Source organism: Mirounga leonina, unplaced genomic scaffold, assembly GCF_011800145.1.
Source record: "Mirounga leonina isolate KUSES-001 unplaced genomic scaffold, KU_Mleo_1.0 Mir_93, whole genome shotgun sequence".
Lineage (NCBI taxonomy): Eukaryota > Metazoa > Chordata > Mammalia > Carnivora > Phocidae > Mirounga > Mirounga leonina.
The window spans coordinates 48,651,936-48,678,371 of record NW_023270854.1 but is presented as its reverse complement, the minus strand read 5'-3'; the positions used below and the strand labels follow the sequence as shown (position 1 = coordinate 48,678,371).

At 39.5% G+C, this 26,436-nt stretch overlaps 2 protein-coding genes across 4 annotated transcripts in view; one reads left to right on the top strand and one right to left on the bottom strand.

The window, feature by feature from the left end:
- The window catches only part of GREB1L (GREB1 like retinoic acid receptor coactivator), a 269,620-nt gene extending 248,722 nt beyond the window's left edge, over positions 1-20,898 (top strand). The window contains exons 29-36 of the mRNA XM_034996030.1: positions 2,200-2,361; positions 2,526-2,730; positions 10,504-10,669; positions 11,616-11,843; positions 12,777-12,918; positions 13,765-13,965; positions 16,637-16,775; positions 18,111-20,898. Of these exons, the coding sequence (XP_034851921.1) occupies positions 2,200-2,361; positions 2,526-2,730; positions 10,504-10,669; positions 11,616-11,843; positions 12,777-12,918; positions 13,765-13,965; positions 16,637-16,775; positions 18,111-18,274 (1,407 nt within the window). The 3' untranslated portion in view covers positions 18,275-20,898. The remainder of the gene's footprint in view (positions 1-2,199; positions 2,362-2,525; positions 2,731-10,503; positions 10,670-11,615; positions 11,844-12,776; positions 12,919-13,764; positions 13,966-16,636; positions 16,776-18,110) is intronic.
- Positions 20,899-23,249: 2,351 nt separating this feature from the next.
- ESCO1 (establishment of sister chromatid cohesion N-acetyltransferase 1) overlaps positions 23,250-26,436 on the bottom strand; it is an 80,799-nt gene continuing 77,612 nt past the window's right edge. For all 3 annotated transcript variants that reach the window (XM_034996178.1, XM_034996180.1, XM_034996177.1), the window contains one exon: positions 23,250-24,449. In XM_034996178.1, coding sequence (XP_034852069.1) covers positions 24,302-24,449 — 148 coding nt within the window. In that variant the 3' untranslated portion in view covers positions 23,250-24,301. The remainder of the gene's footprint in view (positions 24,450-26,436) is intronic.

The window sequence follows — 26,436 nt, the reverse complement described above, 5'->3', positions numbered from 1 at the left end:
GCCCCCTTGTCCTTGCCTGTCGCCCAACATGGATCTTATGTGTCAGGACTGAAAAAGAAGGCTCCCAGTTTCGGGCCCTAGACAGATGACACCTGATTTACGAGATGGAGCTACACATTTGTGAGCAGAATGTGGGAAGCAATTAATTACTTTGAGCTCATTAGGATTGTGGGCAGTGGGAGGAGAAGGGAAAGAAAGAAACTTGAGTTTTAGCCTCTGAAGTCACTTTATTGAGATGGTTGCATGAGTCGTGTTTAGGTTAGCTGTTATCTGTGATCCTGAAAAAATGAGATAGTATGGTATATTTGGTGAAAGGGCCTTCTTCCCACGTTGGGTTGTTGACAAAAATGGTGCTCTTATCTAACAAGTCCATGGGGTGCCCTTTGAGCTGTGAAGTCTGCTGATTGGCACGGACCAAGTCATATTCTTACTCCAGTGTGGGGTGGTCTTGATCACTAGATATACGGAGGGGTCAATATTTACCTTTTATTTAGAGAGAAGTGAGAGGTAGAAACACAAAAGGTGAGCCAATACCCCATAGTCTTTGGCTTCTTTTTGGCCAGAGCATCTGTAAACACAAAAGGTGGGGAAGGCAGCAAATGACAGTAGTCCAGAGCCCATGTGGGGCTAAGTTCTATGTTGCTTTCTCCCACTTTACCTTCTTGATTTTTATGACTTGGTTCTGAACGCCTAGAACAACTCTTCCTTCCTGTAGGACATGCTGATGGGACTTCCCCCAAACTTGGTTCCGCTCTGGAGGACCAGGTCTTCACCCTTTTCCCACAAGGTGCTAGAAGGGATATACTGGAAAACTGGATTGGTCATTCTGCTCTTCTAATACAAGTTATCTTTTATGCCCCGTTTGTTTTCTTGGTGTTCTTGAAAACTTTTGGTGGGCTAGTTTGTAATCCACTCACAATGCTTTACAGAATATAGAAGATTCAAGTCTCCGGTCTATAAATCATAAGCTTTTAGAAAACTTATTAAAAATCCTGTTTATATAGTTTCTATGATTGTAGTATTCACTAAGTAGTATATTCCCACACTTGTGAAGCAAAATGAACTAGAATTTAAGGGAAGAATTATAATACTATTTTCCTATGAAACATAGTATTGAGGTTAAAACTTTTGGGAAATTTACCTGATTTCCACTAGCTGCTGTGGAAAATTGATGCTACCCTTTCATGAAGCCCCATACTGTGTTGTAAAGCACCTAAAGACCTTTATGTAATTATTCACTGAGCTGGGTTACTGAGAGAGCATGTGAACTTTATTATTTTTTTAAAGATGTATTTATTTATTTTCAGAGGAGGAAGGGGCAACGGGAGAGGGTGAGACAGAATCCCAAGCAGACTCTGTGCTGAGCGCAGAGCCCCCAGTGGAGCTCGATCCCACAACCCTGAGATCACGACCTGAGCCAAAACCAAGAGTCAGATATTTAACCGACTGAGCCACCCAGGCGCCCCGAGCATTTGAACTTTGTAGCAAAAATTAGTTTTTATTTTTTAAGCTCCGTGCCCAACACGGGACTTGAACCCCTGGCCCCCGAAATCGAGAGTCACGTCCTCTACCAACTGAGCCAGCCAGGTGCCCCAACTTTCTGGCAGTTTAAAAAATAAATTAGATTTATATTTGCCTTCAATTAGGCAAATGGTCCTTTCCTGGAAGCCAGAGTTCTAGGCTAAGTGACTGTTCAAACTTCTTCAGCTTCTACTGTAGCTAGGAAAGATGGGGCCACAAACGCATTTTAATGTTGGCCCTAATGTTTTACTTAGCAAAATGATATTCATTTAGCTTGATCCACCTAGATGGAAGTGATTTTCCCCCTATAACTGGGCACCTTTGAAAATGTTTAGAGAGCAGGGCATCCCACAGGGATATTTAACCTCTGCATAAGGCCGAGCGGTAGTGGCTCTAAGAACATGAGGAATTCAAAGACCGTGCCAAGCAACAGAAACTTCTCCATCCTCGGAGAGGCTGTGTAGAGGCAAGATGCTTGGCTCTCATGTCAGTGGTAGCGACTAAAAGATGAAGCGTTTGCCTTTCCAACTCTTCCAATGTTGCAGGCACAGCCAGATCTGGTGGCCTCTAGAAGTTCAGGTTAGTTTGCCTCTCTTAAAAACAACTCTCTTAACGAGTGGTCTAGAAGTTTGCAAACCATGAGCTTACATCCCTTTCCTCTCTTCTTTACAAACACAGATGTCCGACTCCACCCTTCACGCATTCACGTTCTCTTCCTCTATGCTGGGAGAAGAGGTGCAGCTCTATTTCATCATTCCTAAATCCAAAGAGAGTCATTTTGTCTTCAGCAAGCAGGGCAAACACCTGGAGAGTATGCGGCTGCCCCTCGTTTCTGACAAGGTGGGTGACAGTGTCTGGATGCGAACATTGATTTCAGACAGACAGGCCCGACATACTAGATTGGGTTCTCCAAACTTCCTAAATCTAAGGGTTTTAATTTCCCTTTTTGGTCTCTGGTTCTTTTCCTTTCTTTTTTTTTTTTTTTTTTTTTTCCCTTTCAGCAGAATTTGAATGCAGTCAAGAGCCCTATTTTCACTCCTTCCAGTGGTCGCCATGAGCATGGACTCCTAAACCTCTTTCACGCCATGGAGGGCATCAGCCACCTGCATCTTCTGGTGGTCAAAGAATACGAGATGCCGCTGTACCGCAAGTACTGGCCCAACCACATCATGCTGGTGCTCCCTGGGATGTTCAATAACGCAGGCGTGGGTAAGGGGCCCCTGGGACGTGGAGAAGGGCTGAAAGGTCAAGTGAGCTCCATTCCCCGGACACGAGACTTTCAGAGGTTCCCCTGCCTCACCGAAGAGTCCTGTCCTCCTGACCAAAGGACCTTTGATTCTTCTTTGAGTTTTCCTTTCCCTTTATCTGCAGTTGTGCAGAATTTTTAACTTCCGAGGGCTAGTGACTAAAGAAGTCACTGGTAGATGGAGCGCCCTGGGAAGGGTTTTGGATTCTTCCCAACCTCAGCTGCTGATGTTCCGGGGCTGGGCCTGCTGCTGCAGGAATGGAACAGTGAGGAGGAGGGGAGGTAGTAGTTCACTGTGGTCGGGAGGGATCTGGAGGTGTCCCCGAGTCATTGCTAATCATTTTAAAGGCATGTGGCAAGTTCTAAGAGGGGTTCTGTACAACAGGAAATTGGAAGCATCATTACTGCCTATGGCAGTCATCTTAAAAGCATCTGGAGGAAGTCCTTCCCGCTTTCCCCCAGAATTTAAGAGCAATGGGCTGAGTCATCAAAGGGGCACATGGTTATCTGGGCGTGTGACAGAGCTGTGGGAAGCAGGAGACCTCCAGTTGGATTCAGAGCTGTGTCTGGTTACTTCCTGCATCGTAGGTCTTAACCTTCCCCATCCGCTCCTATGGGTGTCTGACTCTATGCAGTCTCTGAAGGGCTGAAGATGAACAGCTGCTAATTGACATGTTAGAGGGAAGTAGGAACATCCAGCCCAGAAACAGAGCGAATGCAGATGAGACCTGAATAGTTTCTCTAAATCTCTAAATCTACATCCTTCTCTCCAGGGTCTCCTCTTCCCTCATCTCCAACCCAACACAGCACCCACCCACCCCCCAGTCTCTCCCTCTGCTAATCTGTCAATCTCTCTCCCTTCCTAAGTCTCTTCTCTTCTTGTTCTCCCTTCCATTCCTTTTCATGCCCTTAAACCTTAGCTTTAATATGGGATTAAAATATTTTCAAAAACTAGTTTTGAATAGGATTTTATTTTCCATGTTTGTAACTTTATATCAAGTGGATTAAGGGTTTTACATATCTCTGGTTCTGTCCTCTCCAAAACCACATATCACCAAACTAACTCAAATATTTCTCCATGTGAATATGATCCTCAAATTACCTTCTGTGCCTTACCGATGTTTAGGTGAATTTCCTCATCCCAGATCTGACTGAATTTGCTTAGTGCCAGTTTTGCCATTTTTGCAACAATTTGAGGAGAAACTAACATATATGCAAATGAAATACATGCAAATTATTTTTAATTTATTTGGAAAAAACAGCATAAAATTTACCACCTTAGTCATTTTTAAGGGTTCAGTTCAGTAGCAATCAGTATATTCACGTTGTTTTGCAACTAATCTCCAGAACTCTCTTCATCTTGCAAAACAAACTCCATACCACTGAAAATTAACTCCTTATTTCCCCCCTTCCCTGACAACTACCATTCTACTTTATCTCTGTGAATGACTACTTTAGGTACCTCATTTAAGCTTGATCATACAATATTTGTTTGTGTCTGGCTTATTTCACTCAGCAAAACGTTCTTAAGATTCATCTACATTGTGCATGTGTCAGAATTTCCTTCCTTTTTAAGACTGAGTATACACCATTGTGTTTATACACCACATTTTCTTTATCCATTCATCCACTGATGGGACACTTGTGAATAATGCTGCTATGAACATAGACTTACAAGTATCTCTTTAGGAACCCTGATTTCAATTCTTTTGAGTATATACTCAGAAGTGGAATTGCTGAATCATATGGTAATTGTTTTTAATTTTTTGAGGAATTGACCTACTGCTTTCCATAATGGCTATACCAGTTTACATTCCTACCAACAGTGCAAAATGTTTCTTCATATCCTCAGCAATAATTATTTTCTGATTTTTGTCTTTTGCTTGTTTTTTTTTATAATAGCCATCCTAATAGATAGGCGATGCTATCTTACCGTGATTTGATTTGCATTTCCCTAATGATTAGTTATGTTGAACATCTTGTCACGTGCTTCTTGGCCATTTGTATACTTACTATGGACAATCTATTCAAGTCCTTTCACTGTTTTTTTTATTAGTTTTTTTGTTGTTGATTTGTAGGAATTCTTGATATATTCTGGATGTTAACTGCTACTAATGATTTGTAAATGTTTTCTCCCATTTCATGGGTTGCTTTTCACTGTTAATTATATCCTTTGTACAGAAATTTTATTTTTATCTTTTTTAGATCTTTGAATAATATTCTTTATTGTATACTCATTTTTTTAAACTTTTATTTAAATTCAATTAACATATAATGTATTATTGGTTTCAGAGGTACAGGCCTGTAATTCAGAAGTCTTATACCTAGTGCTCATTACATCACATGCCCTCCTTAATGCCCATCATCCATTTATCCCAACCCTCCACCCCCCTCCCCTCCAGCAACCCTCAGGTTGTTTCCTATGATTAAGAGTCTCTTATGGTTTGTCTCCCTCTCTGATTTCATCTTGTTTTATTTTTTCCTCTATTCCCCTATGATCCTGTTTTGTTTCTTAAATTCCACATATCAGTGAGATCATATAATTTTCTCTCTGATCGACTTATTTCGCTTAACATAATACACTGTAGCTCCATCCACGTCATTGCAAATGGCAAGATTTCACTTTTTTGATGGCTACGTAATATTCGTGTGTGTGTGTGTGTGTGTGTACACACACACACCACATCTTCTTTATCCATTCATCTGTCAATGGACATCTGGGCTCTTTCCATAGTTTGGCTATTGTGGACATTGCTGCTATAAACATCGGGGTGCACATACCCCTTCGGATCCCTCCTTTTGTATCTTTGGGGTAAATACCCAGTAGTGCAATTGCTGGGTCATACGGTAGCTCTATTTTCAACTTTTTGAGGAACCTCCACATTGTTTTCCAGAGTGGCTGCATGAGCTTGCATTCCCACCAACGGTGGGAGGAAGTTTCCCCCTTCTCTGCATCCTCACCATCATTTGTCATTTCCTGACTTGTTAATTTTTGCCATTCTGACTGGTGTGAGGTGGTATTGCATTGTGGTTTTGATTTGGATTTCCCTGATGCCAAGTGACATGGAGCATTTTTTCATGTGCTGTTAGCCATTTGGATGTCTTCTTTCGAGAAACATGTGTTCATGTCTTCTGCCCATTTCGTGATTGAATTCTTTGGGTGTTGAGTTTGATAAGTTCTTTATAGACTTTGGATACTAGCCCTTTATCTGATGAGCGTTTGCAAATATCTTCTCCCATTCTGTCAGCTGTTTGTCGACTGTTTCCTTTGCTGTGCAAAAGCTTATCTTGATGAAGTCCCAATAGTTCATTTTTGCCCTTGCTTCCCTTGCCTTTGGAGACGTGTCTAGCAAGAAGTTCGAGGTCGAAGAGGTTGCTGCCTGTGTTCTCCTCAAGGATTTTGATGGATTCCTGTCTCACATTTAGGTCTTTCATCCATTTTGAGTCTATTTTTGTGTGTGGTGTAAGGAAATGGTCCAGTTTCATTCTTCTGCATGTGGCTGTCCAATTTTCCCAACACCATTTGTTGAAGAGACTTTTTTCCATGAGATATTCTTTCCTGCCTTGCCAAAGATTAGTTGACCATAGAGTTGAGGGTCCATTTCTGGGCTATTCTGTTCTATTGATCTATGTGCCAGTACCATACTGTCTTGATGATTACAGCTTTGTAATAGAGCTTGAAGTCCAGGACTGTGATGCCACCAATTTTGGTTTTCTATTTCAACACTCCTTTGGCTATTTGGGGTCTTTTCTGGTTCCACACAAATTTTAGGATTACTTGTTCCAGCTCTGTGAAAAAAGTTGATGGTATTTTGATGGGATTGCATTGAATGTGTAGATTGCTCTAGGTAGCATAGACATTTTAACAATGTTTGCTCTTTAGGGGCACCTGGGTGGCTCAGTTGTTAAGTGTCTGCCTCCGGCTCAGGTCATGATCCCAGGGTCCTGGAATCAAGCCCCACATCGGGGTTCCTGCTCAGCAGAAAGCCTGTTTCTCCCTCTCCCACTCCTCCTGCTTGTGTGCTGTGTCTCTGTCAAATAAATAAATAAAATCTTAAAAAACAAAACAAAACAAACCACGTTTGCTCTTCCAGTCCATGAGCATGGAACATTTTTCCATTTCTTTGTGTCTTCCTCAGTTTCTTTCATGAGTGTTCTGTAGTTTTCTGAGTACAGATCTTTTGTCTCTTTGGTTAGGTTTATTCCAGTTATCTTATGGTTTTGGGTGCAATTGTAAATGGGATCAACTCCTTAATTTCTCTTTCTTCTGTTTCCTTGTTAGTGTATAGGTATGCAACTTCTTTCTGTGCATTGATTTTATATCCTGCCACTTTGCTGAATTCCTGTGAGTTCTAGCAATTTTGGGGTGGAGTATTTTGGGTTTTCCACATACAGTATCATGTCTTCTGCAAGTAGTGAGTTTGACTTCTTCAACTGGAGTATCTTCTATTTCTTTTTATTGTCTGATTGCTGGACTGCTAGTACTATGTTGAATAGCAGTGGTGATAGTGGACATCCCTGCTATGTTCCTGACCCTAGGGGGGGAAGCTCTGTTTTTTCCCATTGAGAATATTTGCTGTGAGCTTTTCATATATGGCTTTAATGATATTGAGGTATATACCCTCTATCCCTACACTGTGAAGAGTAAGAAAGGATGCTGTACTTTGTCAAATGCTTTTTCTGCATCTATTGAGAGGATCAAATGGTTCTTGTCCTTTCTTTTCTTTATGTAGTGTGTCACATTGATTTGCGGATGTTGAACCACCCTTGCAGCCCACGAGTAAATTCCACTTGGTCATGGTGAATAATCCTTTTAATGTACTGTTGGATCCTATTGGCTAGTATTTTGGTGAGAATTTTTGCATCCATGTTCATCAGGGATATTGGTCTGTAATTCTCCTTTTTGGTGGGGTCTTTGTCTGGTTTTGGGATCAAGGTAATGTTCACCTCATAAAATGAGTTTGGAAGTTTTCTTTCCATTTTTTGAAACAGCTTCAGAAGAATAGGTATTATTTCTTCTTTAAATGTTTGGTAGAATTCCCCCGGGAAGCCATCTGGTCCTGGGCTCTTGTTTGTTGGGAGATTTTTGATTACTGCTTCAATTTCCTTGCTCGTTATGGGTGCACAGAAATTTTAAATTTTGATGCAGTCCAGTTTATCAGTCTTTTTCTTCTGTTAGCTGTGCTTTTGGTGTCATATCCAACAAATCACTGCTGCATACAACAGCAAGCTTTTCACCTGTTCTTTCCTAAGAGTTTTATAGTTTTAGCTCTTGTATTTAGATCTTTGATCCATTTTAGTTTTATATAGTGTAAGGTAAAGGTCCAACTTCGTTCTTTTGCATGTGAATATCGGTTTTTCTAATACCATCTGTTGAAGAAACTGTCTTTTTCCCATTGAATGGTCTTGGCACCTTTGTCAAAAATCATTTGACCATACAGGCCCTTAGGGCTGGACCAAAAGCACAAGAGCATACTGCTGGGCTCTGTATTCTTTATGCTATTGGCCTATTTGTCTGTCTTTATGCCACTACCACATTGTTTTGATTACTGTCGTTTTATAGTAAGTTTTGAAATCAGTCAACTGTGAGACCTCCAATTTTGTTCTTCTTTTTCAATGCTGTTTTGGCTATTGAGGGTCCCTTAAGATTCCACGTGAATTTAAGGATGGATTTTTTTTTTTTTCTGCACACACACAAATCATTAAGATTTTGATCAGGATTGCATTAAATCTGTAGATACTTTGGGTAACATTGACATCTCAACATGGATGTGTTTGGAACATCCATGTTCCAATCCATGAACATGGATGTCATTCCATTTACCTGTGTCATCTTTCTTTCAGCAGTGTTTTGTACTTTTTCATGTACAGGTCTTTCACATGCTTGGTTAAACATTTATTCTTAAGTATTTTATTCTTTTTGATGCCATGTAAATGGAATTTTCTTAATTTCCCTTTTAGATTATTGTTAGTGTATAGAGACACAACTGATTTTTGTTTTGTATCTGCAACTTTGCTGAATTCACTTTTATTATTTCTAACAGTTTTTATGTGTGTGTGGAATCTTTATGGTTTTCTACATATAAGATCATGTTGCCTACAAACAGGTAATTTTACTTCTTCTTTTCCAACCTGAATGCCTTCTATTTCTTTTTCTTGCCTAATCACTCTGGCTAGGATTTCCAGTACTGTGTTAAATAGAAGTGGTAATGGTACAATGGAACAATCCTTGTCTTGTTCTTATCCTAGAGGAAAAGCTTTCAGTCTTTTATTATTACAATTTTAGTTGTGGGCTTTTCATATATGGTGTTTACTACACTGAGTATACAAAGTATTATACACATGCTCTTGGAAGGTAGATTTTCTAAATCTCCAGTAGTACCCTTGATCTATTCAAACTATTTTTCTGGTTCCTCCATAGATTAAAGGTTTTTTTAGCCTCTTCATTTCACTACCTACATTTTGTTTCATTCAGGTATCCCACTCATAAAATTTGGCTGTGATGATCTTTTTATTTAATTCTAATTCCAGTGTAATTAACATGGTGTTGTATTTGTTTTAGGTGTACAATATAGTGATTCAACAATTCCATATATTACTCAGTGCTCATCAAGTGTACTTAGTCCACTTTACCTATTTCACCCAATCTCCACCCCTCTTCCCTGTAACCATCTGTTCTCTATAGTTAAGTCTGTTTTTTTTGGTTTGTCTTTTTTCTTCATTCGTTTTGTTTCTTAAATTCCACCTATGAGTAAAATCATATGGTATTTGTCTTTCTGACTGACTTGAGTTAGCACTATTTATAATAGCCAAATTATGGAAGCAACCTAAGTGTTCATGGATAGATGAAAAAGGATAAAGATGTGGCATATATACACAATGGAATATTATTCAGTCATAAAAAGAATGAAATCTTGCCATTTGCAACATGGATGGATCTGATGATCATCATCTTAATAATCTCTAATACTGAGTACTTACTGCATGTTAGGCACTGTCCTGAGCACCATACAATCCTGTGAAGTGGACATTATCATTGTCTTCTCATAGGTGGAGAAGCCAAGGCATAAAGGAGAGTTAACTTCACTGTCACACATCTATAAAGTGGTGGAATCAGGATTTAAATGTTGCCAGCTTGGCTCCAGTCTTTTACTATACCATACTGCCTCTTCCAAAAAAGCCCATCTAGGGAAACAATGCCAGTTTCCAGAATCTTCTTCAGAGAAGACATTACTGTCAATCTCCTAAAGCAGGGGATATATTAGAAGCAGCATACCCACTTACTGCAACCCTAGCTACTCCTTAGAGTAGGACGTGCAAGTGGCTGCTTCTAAGACTGAGAGCACGTCTTATGGCTATAAAAGGAACTAACCAGTAATAAGTGTTTCCTCTATGTGGTATCCTTTGTCCCATCGGGGAAACTGGATTCTTACAGAACCCCTTAAGGTGTAGCTCATGAATCATCTGCATCATCAAAGACTGCTCTGGTTTCTGGCCCTTCATCAGACCTAAAGTGAATCTCTGCTGATGGGCTCCAGGAATCAGCATTTTAAACAGACTCCTCAGTGATGCTTTTTACTTGTTTGAGAACCACTGCTCTGAACAATCGGTTGACCCTCCCACCCTGCATGGTCACTATGTGAACAGGCATGCCTGTGGAAAGAATGTGAGCTGTCTGGGGGGTTTGGGTCAAGCCTGAGTGAAGGCTGTACAGCTGTGGTTATGTTGCCTTCCAGGTGCTGCCAGGTTTCTCATTAAGGAGCTGTCCTATCACAATCTGGAACTGGAGAGGAACCGCCTGGAAGAACTGGGAGTTAAACGCCAGTGTGTCTGGCCTTTCATTGTTGTGATGGATGACTCGTGTGTTCTGTGGAACATTCACAGTGTTCAGGATCAGAGCAGGTAGTAGTACTTGCCAAGCAGTTCTAGGGGAGTATGACCTAATGCTATGAAGATCCTTTCCTTGGCTATAGTTATGCACGGAAGTAAATGAGAGAGGTACAGCTTTCCAGAGCAAAACAATGATCCAGGAGACTACCTTCACTAGCACTCTCTTTTAAATTTAGATATTCGGTGTGCCATTACATTCCTGGACTATTTCTGCATCATGGCTTTGGTTTGCTATAAAGTCTGTGGAAAGGTGTTATGATTTAGACAATCCTCTGGCTCCTGAATCAGACCTTTTTAACCCCAGCTCTGCTTCCTAACTACCTGGATGAAAAGGGAAGTCATTTCATCTCTTTATCTCAAGTCCATCACTTGTAAAATTAGGGTTGAGCCAAAATCAGTGCTTCTCCTTCCTAGGACAGTGGTGAAGGGGGTCCATGAGGACCAGGGAATGCTAAACCTGGAGAAATCCTATGCAATAAATGGTCCCAAAATATCAGTAGCACCCCATTGAAACACTTCCCAGTGACCTCTAAGTCCTTCCAGCTCACACATTTTGTCTGTTTCCACTTGTGGATATGAAGCCAGTTACGTTTTCAAATATTTCTTTGTTCTACTGTAATTACCACACTGGGAGGTATACCTATGTGCTTCTAACCTCTGGCTCCCTCTCGTTGGTAACTCCCTGTTCATTATTCATTTTGAGATGGGCTGGATTTCTTTCTCTGCCTTAATGTGGTAAGGCCCACCTCCAAAAGGCAGCTTCCTTAAGGTAGCAGTGAAAGGCAGCATGAAAACTAGGCTTGACATTCTTTTCTATTCCAGGCTAATATAAAGTAAACCAGCTAATTATATCCTTTACAGATATTAATACTGTATAGTAGTATTAGCCCTTCATAAATGACCCTCTCCTCAGTAATATTTATTGATCTCTTATTTAAACCAACTTTACATTTCATAGCCAGCCCATGGAAGCAGGAGTTTCCAGTAAGAATGTGTCCTTGAAGAGTGTCTTGCAGCATATTGAAGCAACACCAAAAATCATCCACTACGCAATCCTGGGCATACAGAAATGGAGCAGCAAGCTGACTTCTCAGAGCCTGAAAGCCCCATTTTCTAGATGCCATGTGCATGACTTCATTCTCCTTAACATAGACTTGACTCAGAATGTGCAGTATGACTTCAACAGGTAAGTCAGGCCTCCTGGAGGCAAGTAATCCTGGCATCTACTGATTGCTTCTGTCCAACTCTGACCCCTACAATGTGTCTGTTCCTTTGAGTTGGTCTTTGAAAAACTGATAATCTCTTTTTTATGGACAAGGAGGGAAAAGGGGGTATCACAAGCCCCAAAGTGTCCCTTCATAGAATCCCTCAAACTGACCCAGACCCTTAAAACATAGGAATTACAACATGAAATGCTTAGAAAACCTATTTTAGTTATCCCGTTATTCAACAAGAACTAAGGGACAAAAACTATTATGTCAACACAGATCAGTGTATGGACCCATAACCCACTGAAGCTGAACTCTTTCATCCTCAGAACTCAGAAGTTAATCCCTTTCCCTAAATGTTAGTAAAATCCAGAGATCTGGGTTCTTCAGGCAAGAGCCAGCAGGTGAGAATAAGCAGGCTAGCCCTGACCTTGCCTCCTGAATAAATAACATCCCCATCCTGGAAAATCCGAAATGGCCAAGTGAGGAATGTCAGGGACCATAAAGTCCCTCTTATGTCAGTCCCCATCCCTGTAGCTATAAGAATATGCTGGAGCTGTTTCATGTCTGTTTTAAATTTGGCAGATGTTTCATCCTGTTTGCAGCCAGGATTTTAAAACTGGGAGCACCTCTGCATTCGTGTCCCACAAGAGTATATATCATGTGCAGTCCTATTTCAGTTCAGGAATGCCCAAGGCCCCTTGGGGTATCTGGGGCCAAAGCCATCTCACTTTCTCCTCCTTTTAATGACTGCAGTGTGCAATTCAGGGGGTTCACAGGCCAATGGTAAGAGGGCCAACTCCAGGAGAAGGCAAGGCTGATTCGGAGTCTGTCTTCTACAGCTGTGATGCATTTGTGTGTGATGAACATGGACAGGTAGTCAGAGACCTATCCTTGTGATTATGATTTAGGTATTTCTGTGAAGATGTTGACTTTAATCTGAGAACACACAGTAGTGGCCTGCTCATCTGCCGCTTTAACAACTTCAGTCTCATGAAGAAACACGTTCAGGTTGGAGGGCAAAGGGACTTTATCATTAAACCAAAGATCATGGTAAGTTTGCAAGCTTGATTCTACTGTTGAAAGTTAACATAACAATTTCTTACTAATACTTTTTATTTGTTATTAGTCATTGGCATTAAGCCCTTGGCACTTGACTGGAAAGTGAGAGAACAGAAGGCAGTCAGTTCTTAATGCCAAGTTTGCAGTCTCATTCCCCTTAGGATTCATCCAGAGCAAAACAGAAGATGTGAAAAGTCAACAGATCTACCTTTCTTTAGACTTAATGCTTAACAACTCCACCAAATCTTGTTTCAAACTTAACATTCTATCTTCATAAACTGGCAAAATTAACATTTTTACATTCTTTAATACATAAAAGAAATGTAAATTGCTTGTCTGTTCCTTTGCCAGATTTTTTTTTCTTTTTAAAGAAAGAATTACCAATCAACACCTGTTGAGAGTGAAATCAATGGACCTACCCATTTCTCTTAAGAGATTTACTGGTATCTAATCATTTATAACATATAAATTCCCCCATGGAGCTTAGAAACCTCTTTGCTTTTATTTTTTGGATCTGGTGGGATGGGATTTAACCTGTCCACATCCAGCAGCACTGTGAAAGGCTTCCTGTGGGCCCTCACAGTGTTGCTAAATGCAGTAACTTTGAGAAGCCTATGTTTCCCCTGCCCTTGCCGTGTGTTAAGTTAGATCCAACCTATTCCCGAGGGGAAAGAACTTTTTCAGAACCCAAGAATGACAGACTTACATATGAGCCTAGTATCTGTCACTCTGCTACTGCTCTTATTTGGGGACCGTTAGTATGCAATGCAGTTTTTCCTTGCCCGTTTCATCCAGTGACAGACCTATTTCCCATGATAATCTCGGCTCTGATTTCAGGTGTCAGAGAGCTTAGCACCCATCTTGCCCCTTCAGTATGTCTGTGCTCCCGACAGTGAACACACACTACTGGCAGCCCCCGCGCAGTTTCTCCTGGAGAAGTTCCTTCAGCACGCTTCCTACAAACTCTTCCCCAAAGCCATCCATAACTTCAGGAGTCCCGTGTTGGCCATTGACTGCTACCTTAACATTGGACCAGAGGTAAAGGGAAGAGGGCTAGTACTGTGCTTTTACCCACTTCCATCCATTTCTTTCCCATTTTAGCTCCCATTTGAAAGCTTAAATGGAGACAAAAAAGGAGCCTGTGACATACTGCAAAGGCTCACACAAGATGTGATGGCAACTGTCCCTCCCCATATCTACTTCAGCTCTCCACAGTGAGCCAGTGAATACGCAAAGCTTAGCTCAGAGGTCAGTTCCACTGAGAAGCCTACCCATGACCTTGGACAGAAGCAGTTGCTTGCTGTCCTACAATATATCGGACCATCTTATAATCACGTGATGATGTTTCTCCACAAGACACGGTTCTTCGGGGCGCCTGGGTGGCTCAATTGGTTAAACGACTGCCTTCAGCTCAGGTCATGATCCTGGAGTCCCGGGATCGAGTCCCGCATCGGGCTCCCTGCTCAGCAGGGAGTCTGCTTCTCCCTCGGACCCTCCCCCCTCTCGTGCTCTCTCTCTCTCTCAAATAAATAAATAAAATCTTAAAAAAAAAAAAAACACGGTTCTTCGGAGGCACACAGTGTCTTAGCCACTGTTTAGGCAGAAGAGGAGCTCAGTGATTGCTGAACAGCTTAGGGGATCACAGGAGACCTTTAGAGCTGTCACGTCACCACTTTCTATTCCTGGATTTCTTCCTTTTCCATTGTTTCCTTATTTTTCATTCTTTCTCTTGTCTATCTCAAATTCTCCATCAGTTTTAGCTTTTTAAAAAATTTGTCACTTGCACCTTTAGACCACTGATGGCCTTCAGACCTTTAAGGGCTTCTGCCACTAAGCTTTCCCCTATGATTATTAGTATTGTTTTAAAAATATTTTATTCTATTAACATAATATCTTCTTTGTAAAGAGCTTTTTAAAAAATTAAAAGGTATATTGGGGCGCCTGGGTGGCTCAGTTGGTTAAGCGACTGCCTTCGGCTCAGGTCATGATCCTGGAGTCCCGGGATCAAGTCCCGCATCGGGCTCCCTGCTCGGCGGGGAGTCTGCTTCTCCCTCTGACTCTCCCCCCCTCTCATGCTGTCTCTCATTCTCTCTCTGACAAACAAATAAAAAATAAAATCTTCTAAAAGGTATAAAGGGAAAAAAAATCACCTGCAATGGGAACAGTTAACATTTTGGTATACTAGATTTCCTCTTTGGCTTTTTTTCTCTGTGTGTATTGACATACACAATCTCTTCAGACTGAAATACAACTGTTCAAGATTTTTTATTTATTCATTTGTAAGAGAGGGAACACAAGCAGGGGGAGAGCAGGGAGCCCAATGCGGGACTCGATCCCAGGACCCCGGGATCATGACCTGAGCCGAAGGTAGATGCTTAACCAACTGAGCCACCCAGGCGCTCCCTGGGAACAGATTTTTAATTCAAATAGCATAAACACTTTACATTCTCATTCTTAAGAAATCTCAGTAATCTACACTATGGTTGGACCATGAACTGTAGAATTGTAGAGGTAGAAGGAACCTTAAAAACCAGGTATAATAGTGCTTTTTATGATATCTCCAAACTCCTGCACCCCAGGGTCCAGGGCTCTAGATGTTAGTAGGAGTAGCAGTAAGACTGTGTTGTCTAACAGCAGCTAACACTCACTGAATACCTACTAAGCAGTTTACAGTATTTATTCCACAAAACAGTCCTGTGAAACAGGTACTACTGTTACTTCTCCAGACAAGGAAACTGAGGTATGGTAAAATGAAGGAAGCAGCTCAAGGTCACCTACTAGCTACTAAGCAGAGGAACCAGTTATTTGGATCCAAGTGGTCAGGTCCATGCAGTAAGCCATTTCACTGTTCTCAAGGTCTCCCCAACTATCTTACTTCCCTGTAATTTCTGTATAGTTATATTCTGTACATGCAAGCCATATAGAACTAAATCTTAAAAATCACGCACTGTGGGGCACCTGGGTGGCTGGGTTGGTTAGGCATCTGCCTTGGGCTCAGGTCATGGTCCCAGGGTCCTGGGTTCAAGCCCCACATTGGGCTCCCTGCTCAGCAGGGAGTCTGCTTCTCCTTCTCCCTCTGCCTGCTGCTCTCCCTGCTTGTGTTCTCTCTCTCATAAATAAATAAATAAATTATATATATATATATATATATATAATCATGCACTGCTGGGGGTCGCCTGAGTGGTTCAGTCGGTTAGGCATCAAGACTCTCGAGCTCAGGTCTTGATCTCAGGGTCATGAGTTCAAGCCCCACACTGGGCTCCACACCCAGTAAAATCATGTACTGCTTGAAGCTTCTGTCTGAAAATGTAAGTGTATCTAAATGAAAAGCTGATTACTTTATTAATGAGAATAAAAAATTTCTACTCAGAACATTTAAACTTTTCTAAGTATGCCTTTTTGTGGAAGGCAGTTTTTCATTTTATAAAGACGTTTAGGTGGAGAGGCCTGTTTTGTTTCTTACTACTAATTCTCTTGACAGTCCTTCATTAACAGAAACACGAAGATTTAAATAGGTTAAAACTTGGCACACTAAATAAAATAGGTGCAGTTTAAATAACCAGCCTATTTAAGTTTCAGTAAAAAAGGTTTACCTCCTTTACCTTACCCTGAAACAGCTAAAGAGCAAGGTACTGCTCACTCAGCTAAAGTACCGATGGTTTTACTTGCTTTTTGAAATGCCCATGCTATGTCTGCTTGATGATTCCAGGTGGCCATATGCTACGTCAGCTCCAGACCCCACTCCAGCAATGTCAGCTGTGAAGGGGTGTTTTTCAGTGGACTTCTCTTGTACCTCTGTGACTCTTTTGTAGGTGCTGATCTTCTGAAGAAATTTAAGTTTCTAAAAGGTAAGTCAAACTTAGTGTCTTTTGCTTGTGAATGCCATTGTTCCCCCGGACAAAACAGGGAGGTGAAACATATAAAAAAGCACTTTAACAATCGTTTTTGCCAGTAAGTTGAACACTTGGCTTTTAAACCAGGGCCACGATTTTCTTAACTGGGGCGGGGGTAGAATCAGGTTGTTGTTCTACCAGGACAAACTGCACATACACGGCCAGAAATGCGATCACATTGTTTGTTTTTGCCACTATTAATTTTAGAAAGGAATGATGCAATGTAAACAAATAATCTAATTTTAGTAAAAATCAGGTTAATGACTTGTGATTCTGGTATAGAAACTAAAGTTGCTGCAACAGGTATGCATTATACAAAAGAGATCTGCCTAAGAACAAACTGCAGATTAAGCCTCACAAATAATCATGACAAGATGACCTCTGAGGTCAGTGAAGAAAGTAAGATTCAGAATATTGTGCACAGGCCACTGTGGAAAACAATGTAGAGTTTCCTCAAAAACTAAAGAGTACTGGCTATTTACCCAAAGAAAACGAAAACATTAATTCAAAAAGATACATGCACCCCAATGTTTGTTGCAGCATTATTTACAATAGGCAATATATGTAAGCAACCCAAGTGTCCCACCACAGATGAATGAATAAGGAAGATGTATTTATATACTTCTCGGCCTTTTGACTAAGATCAAGTGCATATACAATGGACTAACTCCACCATAAAAAAGAAGAGATCTTGCCATTTGCAGCAGCATGAATGGGCCTAGAGGGTATATAATGCTAAGTGATATAAGTCAGAGAAAGACAAATACTGTATGATTTTACTCATTTGTAGAATTTAAGAAGAGAGGATATTGTGTATTTATATATGCATAAAATGCACCTGGAGCAGTGAGGCGGGGGTTGCCTCCCAGGGGACATTTGGCAATATCGGGAGATATCTTAGGTTGCCACACTGGAAAGTGCTGCTGGCATCTAGTGAGTAGAAGCCAAGGAGGCTACTAAACCATCCTGCAGGAACAGAACAGCCCCCCGTAACAGAACGATCCAGTGTTGCTAAGGTGGAGAAATCCTGCACTAGAAACACAGAACACTGGTTTTACCATTGGTTACCACAGGGGAAGGGAAGATTTTTCAGTTTACACTCTTAAACTTTTGAATTTGTAAGACTGCTTACTCAAAAATTAAAATTATAACAAATAATTGTGATAGGTCACTTACCTTTATGTTGGTTCTCAGATGTGTCAGCTTAGAGGATATAATCAGAAAAAAATGGCGTGTTCTTTATAATTTCAATCCCTGAGCCTAAGACGCATTTCTGCCTTTATTCTGAAGGTGCTACCCTGTGTGTCATCTGCCAAGACAGAAGCTCCTTACGCCAAACAATTGTCCGCTTAGAGCTAGAGGATGAGTGGCAGTTCCGCCTCCGGGACGAGTTTCAAACTGCAAACAGCAGCGATGACAAGCCCCTCTACTTTCTTACTGGCCGCCATGTATGAGCTTTTGAAGAGACCAAAAATAGCAAAGGGATGCCTAGGTGGGGTGGGGCAGAAACAATTATTTGGGATTTTTTTTTTCCTTTAAAGTACAATCACTGTGGAGCAAAGTGCAACATATTTGTTCTCCAAAGAAATCCACCCCTCCAACCCCAATCTGACCCAGATCTTTGGGGGATCAGTCTCTTTCAGTTCCACAGTCAGGACCTTAAGTTCAGGTTAACTCCACCCTAGGCAGTTATGCAATTACTTAAGACATGGTCTGCCATGGGAGCCTGAGGAGGATACACTTTGGAGAATGAACATGGAGTTTGCATTGTTTTTTCTACTACACTATGTTAGGGGGAAAACGGACTCTTGGCATTAGCTAGCCTGAATGTGTTACATGAGACTCACACCGTTGGTGTGGAATTAATTGAAGATTAACGTTTGAGGCCTGAACCCTCAGTTTCTCTTCAGATCTGTACTTTGGTACAGTATTACTCAGGGGTCTGAAATGATAGAATGTAGAAGATATTTGTATTTTAAAAAAAAAAAAGAAGTAGCTTTGTCTTTCTCTGTGCAGTGTTAGTTTAAGATTTATAATCTTATATGTATTGAAACTTTTGGCAAAATTTCCACAGGAGTTAAAAGTTTACTATTTAAAACTGAACAAACAAATCAGTAAATGCAGAGCAGGCACTGTATGCATTTATGCAGCTTCTCCTTGCTGAAATTCCTTTTTTTTTCATTCTTTAAAAATGTTTCCAGTCTCTAAGCACACTATGTCCATGAGAATATGGAACAGAGTTTTTAATCTTTTACAAGGAGAACCTAATTCAGTAGTTGAGCCAATTAAAAAGCTTTCAGCGGTCACCCCATACCCACCCTGTTTGGATGGAATTAAGCCAGGAAAGCTACATGTCAGGCTATGGTTCTGTGTGGCGTGGAATTAGTTTCTTTCTTTTCTGGGCCTCAAGCAAAGCTTCCTTTAAAAGATACACTGAGTATCAGCTACCTTATACTGACAACACAAAAATCGCTGAAATGGGAAACAGAGCCAGAGAGAGACACAACCGTTTTAATCCTGGTGAGGAGTAAGAAAGTGATTCTCTTGTGAGGAGTAAGAAAGATTCCATTAAAGTCTCTGACTCACTAAAATCAGCAGGGGATGTTTGTTCAATATGAACAGTGTAAGTTTCTACAGAGTTCTCACCAATATATTTTAATCAGAAACAGACTTTTAGAAAATGTTCTAGAACAAACTAAGTCTATTGGAAGTTTATGCTTAAATTGCTCCAGGTCTCATCATTAAACAGTCTCTTTGACATTTTTCTTATTAGCCCATATGTACCCACTTAAAATGGCCATTGTTACTTGAACTGATGTCTTATCTGTGGCCTGAAACTGAGAGGGGGCTGACTAAGCCTGCATTTACTTAGAACAAATAATGTTAACCAACCAGCTTTATTAGCTTGTGAAAAAAAGGAGTTTACAGTAGTGAAAAGATGGAATGTACTAATCTAAAACTGGTTTGCAGATCTCTTGGTTTTAATATAGCTACTTATGATGCTTTAAATGTATTTTGAAATGAACAATTCCTTTAAACCCCATGTTTTTTAATTGTCCTTCAAAGAGGATCTGCCTTATGTATTCTTTAAAAATACTCCTTAATTTTAGTACAGCAGAATTTTTGGTAAAGAGGTACGTTTTGAAGCAGGTTGATTTAGATATGAATGTATTTCAATTGTTCCTGTTTTGCTGAAAGGGCCTAATGCAGATGATATCAAGAAACCCACTGTTTGTGCAATATTCCAGTAATATTTACTATATAGAGCAAATAAGATACTTGAAATAATTCCAAAACAGTTGTACCTGGGGCAGATGGCCTCTCAGGGTTTCTTCTGGCTTTATGGCTTCAAAGTCTAAAGCGTGTTTTTTAAAGTAGTAACTTTAGATGCAGGTACTCCACGGCTGCACTCTGAAAAATCAAATAACTGTGATCTCTTAAATACTATTTAACCCTGTGGAAGAGAAAGTGCCGGAAAAAAGCCAAAAAGACCATCACCCCAATGATGGAAAATTCCAGATGACCTGCCTATTCTTTTCACTGCTTGTATTACTAAGGTTTGGATCTTTTAAAATCACCTTATCAGTATAATTCTTTAGAGAATGTTAGGTCCTTTTCCTTTAAGGATAAAATTGCACAAGCCCAGACACCATGATTTGTTAATACATACCTTGGTGTGTTCAGCTTCAAGCCTTGCCATCCTTTAGAACATTGTGGTATGAATGTGTTTGCTAGGCCTGCATAATAATTGACCTATAGACCTGTTGAACCTTGCCATGTAGGACAGTTCACACAGGTTAATACTGAATGTAAACTAAAATTAGAATGAGGATTGTTGTATTCAATTATTTTGGCTGTAATTTATGCAATTGCTTTTTGTGATTTTTAGAAAAGGAGGCACCTGTGTTACTTTATTACTGTAAAATTTTCTTAACCAAAATTTGGTGAATTTCACTAGTTGGTCTACCTCACATTTTGTTTATGATTCTAAACTGTCTTTTAAGTTGTGTCTACAGTATGTTGTCCTTTCATTTAATTTGGTGAATGTATTAAAATTCTTTCCCACTCCCCCAAAAAAGAAAAAGTTTGTTTTCTTTACACTAATTTTCTGGTATGTTCAAAAATGGAATGAGCTCCCTACCACTGGCAATGTCCAAAAAAGACAGAGTCCACATATCACAGGTTGGATGGCTCTAAGAGTTGACTATTCTCTGGCTTAACAGTCCAAGAAAGTGTTAATACTTGCTGAATGAAAATCTGTAGCTTTGTATACAAAGAAAATACACACATATAAAGTATCTACACACCATGCCCATTTGTAGAGTTCCACATTATGGATGACAGATCTAAAAATGATTTTTAGAGATATTAGAAATACTCAGAGTATATCCCCAATCTTTTATAGATGGCAACTACACTCATTTGGGGTCCTCAGAAGCAGAACTTTGCTTCTGCGAGTTGCAAGAACTGTGTAGTATGACAGAAGGTGTTAATCTCCAATTTATTTCCCAACTACCTACTTTTAAGAATAACTCTGTTACAGGCGCCTGGGTGGCTCAGTCGTTAAGCATCTGCCTTCGGCTCAGGTCATGGTCCCAGGGTCCTGGGATCGAGCCCCGCATCAGGCTCCCTGCTTGGCGGGAAGCCTGCTTCTCCCTCTCCCACTCCCCCTGCTTGTGTTCCTGCTCTCGCTCTCTCTCAAATAAATAAAATCTTTAAAAAAAAAAAAAAAAAGATGCTCAACCGACTGAGCCACCCAGGCGCTCCAGACATTTTTATAATGAACCAACTATTCAAGGGCAGCTGACAAATTCATAAACATACTTATACAATCACAATTATAGAATCACTTCTTTTGAAGTTTGACTGTGGCCATTAGTGTATACTCACTGTGTCCATTACTGCCTCCACCACTCCGAAAAGACCGCTCTTTTTCTAGTGTCATTCTTCAGCCTTCAGTTGCAATGTGATAGCGCTGACCATTCTTGATTTTTAAAACTCTTCTTTTGGTTTCTACCACTCTCTTCTGATCCTCTTACCTCTTCCGAGGTACTCTTCTTTTGAGACTCCTAAATGATGGTGTTCCTCACAACTCTTTCCTATCCTGTCATTTTACAAACCCCATGGTGGGGACATCTCTTCTAAACCTTTGAATAACTACATTAATAAATTTCCTTAGTTCAAACTTCTCCAAACTCTAGATCAACATATCCAATTATATACCAAACAGGTATCTCCACTTGGAGATTCTGCAACCACCTCAAAATCTTTACCAAAATTGAGTTCATCCTTTCTGGTCCAATCCTCCCAACATAATTCTCCAGTATTCCCTTCTCAGTCAATCCATCTATCCAGTTACCCAAATCAAAATTCCAAATTGCCCTAGATTCTTTGCCATGATCCTTGTCCAGCTGGTTATCAGCTCTTTCAATTCTTCAATTCTATCTTCCCCAAGTTTATCTGTCTCATTTCCATCAACACATCAGTTTTAGTTCTTTGTTTCAACATTTTTCACACAGACTGCTACAGTAGTCTCTCAACCTTCTAGGTTCCAGATTCCTCATTTGAGGTGTCATGATAAAATAATGCAGCACTATACAGAAGGCGTGACACATAGCAAACACTCAAAACTCAGAAGTCATTAATACTGTTCTTAGAGAAATATCTAGACTACAAAAGTTATTTGAGGGGCTCTGTTTTCAATATAAACATGAAAATAATGGTTTTCCTAATAACTGTAACATTTAAACCAACCAATGTATATTCTCTACTCCCAGGTCCCCTTAAAACCACCAAGTTTGGCTCCACAAAGAAGCATACTATGGCTTCTGTGGAAATTGGGTCTGTATTATGCTGTATTATGAAATTAACAGTTACTAGAGCATCTACACTATACCTGAAAATGTCCTCTTTTCAAAAGTTACGCTCCTTGTCAAGCAAATGAGGACACCAAGGATGACGAGAATAGTTTCTAGTCCAAAGGGAAAGGGAGTGTCAAAGTCAGACTATCATGACGAGTCAGAGGGAAATATTTACACCTCTACAAACAGAGTACAGAGCTTTATACCACTCTCTAAGTTTAAAAAGCATACACCTATTGGGGGGGGGGGGCATAAAATACACACCTGCTCATTTAAAGCCCTAAATTTTGGCTGGTTTTTAATGGAGATATGATTATTTCAGCTCATAAAAATAATCTATGCTAAATGAAGTGGTGCTTCATTCTTGGGCTATGGCTCTTTCTTTCTCTGAAAGACCAGAAAAATTCTCATGTTAGGATTGTGCCTTTTGAAGACCAAGTTCAGAGTTGTTACAGATATACTGGTCCTCTGGCAAAATGGTGAAACTTATAAGAAGCTGGTGTTTTAATTATATTTTAACATATCAAACTTAACTCCCTGAAAAAGCACAAATGACAACACACTATTATCACATTTAACACTTAGAAAAAGCTATCAAGTATTTTATTATTTTATTCTACATTATATACAGGTCATAAAAGGCCACAGCAGTTTTTCAACATATAAACCCTTTAAAAGTAGAGGGCACTATGAAGGATTGACAAGTATCAAAATGAAGTCCAGTAACGCGGGCATATACTCAGTGTAGTATTTCTGAGGAATAACAAAGCAGATACCAAGTCATCCATAGTTAGCTTACAACTATTCCATAGGTTTTTATAAACCTCTTTGGGATTTGTTAATAGCCTAAGTGTGCCCAGGTGCCACTTACTTTAAGAAATAAAACCGGAATGAAAGAATAATAAACTTTAGAGGGTACTTTATAATTCTAGTCACTTTATAGCTCTCCAAGAAGAAAAGCCTCAATTCTTTACCACCTTCCACTTCTTCCTGCATCAAGAATAGGAAAGAAAGAAAGGGAAGAAAATGCTCAATATTCCAAATTCTTCCTGCTTATTTGGAACTATGCCTTTTTGCAGGGGTTCCTTCAAAATGTATTTCAGGCCCTTTAAGAATTAGCTTTGAATTCTTTGACATGCAATATTGCACCCTCCTTGAATAAGAACCAAAAACATTGGTTCCCGCTCTGTAAAAATACAATCTTTAAAACTATAACTGGTATCAGCAGATCAATATAAAAAAATACAGTACCAAGCTACACTGGTATATTTCCATATTAAGAACTTCAAAATATACTTATCACTGAGACCATAGTCCTTGCATTAGTTTTCAGTCCACTATGAACAATTATCTGCTGCATGTAAACATGTCTAAATAACTATAGATAAAATACATCAATCATAAATTTCTGTAAAAGATAATAAAATATCTTCTTTAAAAAACAAAACAATAATAAGCTATTACTGCATTGTTTCCAATTTTATGAAAATGGAACAACCTTACGGTTGTTGCCAGTCCTGAGTTCATTGTAATAAAAATGGCCCTAGTTCCTGGTTAAAGTCAGCAACCAATCCATTCTCTTCAGTAGATGTCTTCTAGTACTGCAGGCACGAATTTGTTTTAGGTGCTATTTTGTCCATTAATAAAATTATATACCAGAAACTGACCAGTGCCACAGTACTGTGTTGCAAACAGTTTTCCATCAGGAGTGGGATCTGAGAAAGCAATTTCTTCTTTACTCAAATATGAGCCATATATAAAGTTACTCCTATCAAAAAAGGGAGGGGGTGTGGAAGGGTAAAAAAAAAAAGAAATTAACATTTTTATCATAAAAACTGGAAAAACCTATCAAGTAAAATTTGACCAGCAAAACTTTTAGGTAATGTTGTATGTTCTAAAAATTGTTGAAAATAATCGCTCATCTAGATTATTAATAACCTGAGGTAAAAAATTTTTATGAAAGTAACAATGGTTTTAAAAAACATTTACCCAACACCTTTTCATGATAAAAATACTCAACAATTCTGAGTAGAAGGAATTTCCTCAACCTGATAAAGAGCATTAGGCAACATCAAAATTAATGTGAAAGACTGAAAACTGTTTCCCAAAGATCAAGAACAAGGAAAGCTATCTGCTTATACCTCTTCTATTCAACAGTGTACTTACTGCAGTCTCCAGCCAGGGTAATTAGACAAGGAAAAGAAAATAAAAAGCAGATTAGGAAGGAAGAAGTAAAACTACCTCTTTCTGGAGACAGTTTTGGATGATCTTGTATATACAAAAATCCTAAGGAATTCACAAAAAAACCTATTAGATCTAACTAGAAATGAGTTCAGCAAGGTTGCAGGATACAAGAACAATATTAAAAAATTAACTGATTTTCTATATACTTGAAATTAACAATCCAAAATGAAATTTTAAAAACAATTCCATTGATAATAAAATCAAGAGAATAAATACTCAGGATTAAGTTTAACAAAGAGGTGCAAGATCTGGAAACTTAAATAGAAAGACATGCCATGTTTATGAATCAGAAGAACTACAGCTGGCTTTGCAGAAATTAACAAAGTGGTCCTAAAACTCTCATGAAATTGGAAGAGTCACTGAACAGTCAAAAGAATCTTGAAAAAGAACAAAACTAAAGAACTCACACTTCCTTATTTTGCAACATACTACAAAGCTACAGAACTAAAAGCAGTGTGCTATGGCTGAAGAACAGACTGATGGAATAGAACTGAACAGTCCAGATAGAAACCCTCGAAATGAATGATTTTGACATGGGTGCCAAGACCATTCAATGGAAAAGAATAGTTTAACAAATGGCACCGGGACAACTGGATATCCACATGAAAAAGAGAACATTGTTGGATCCCATCTCACATCATACACAAAAATTAACTTAAAATGGATCAAAGACCTAAATGTAAGAACTAAAAGTATGAACTCTTGGAAGAAAATACAGGTATAAATCTTTGTAGCCTTGCATCGAGAAATGGCTTCTTAGGACACCAAAAACACAAGTGACACAAGAAAAAGATATATAATTTGGAGTTCAAAATTAAAGACCTTTGTGCTTCAAAGGACACCAAGAAGATGAAAAAACAGCTATGAAAAGGTAGAAAATATCTGCAGATCTTAGACCTGATAAGGGACTTGTCTCCAGAATAAAGAACTATTACAGTAAGAAAAAGATAAATTAATTTAACAATGGACATAGGATTTGAATAGGGAGTTCTCTGAAGAACATCCATAAATGGCCAATAAGCACATGAAAAGATGCTCATTAGCCATTAGGAAAATGTAAATCAAATCCAAAATGAAATACCACTTCATACTCACTAGGATGGCTAAAATTAAGAAGACAGACAATAACAAGTGCTGATGAGGATGTGGAGAAATTAGAACCCTCATACGTTGCTGGTGGGAGTGTAAAATAGTGTAGCTGCTTTGATAATCAGTTTGGCAGGTCCTCAAAATGTTATACATACAGTTACTATATGGCCCAACAATTCTGCTCCTAGGTATACACCAAGAGAAACAAAAACATGCAAATACTTCTCTACTTACCAAGGGAAATAAAAATACACAAAAATTTGTACATGAATGTTCACAGATTATTCATAATAGCCAAAAAAGTGTAACCAAGCCACCCCGTTCATCAACTGATGAATGAATAAATGAAATGTGGTACATCCATATGGTGGGATTTTAACTGGCAATAAAAAAAGGGATGAAGCAGGGGCGCCTGGGTTGCT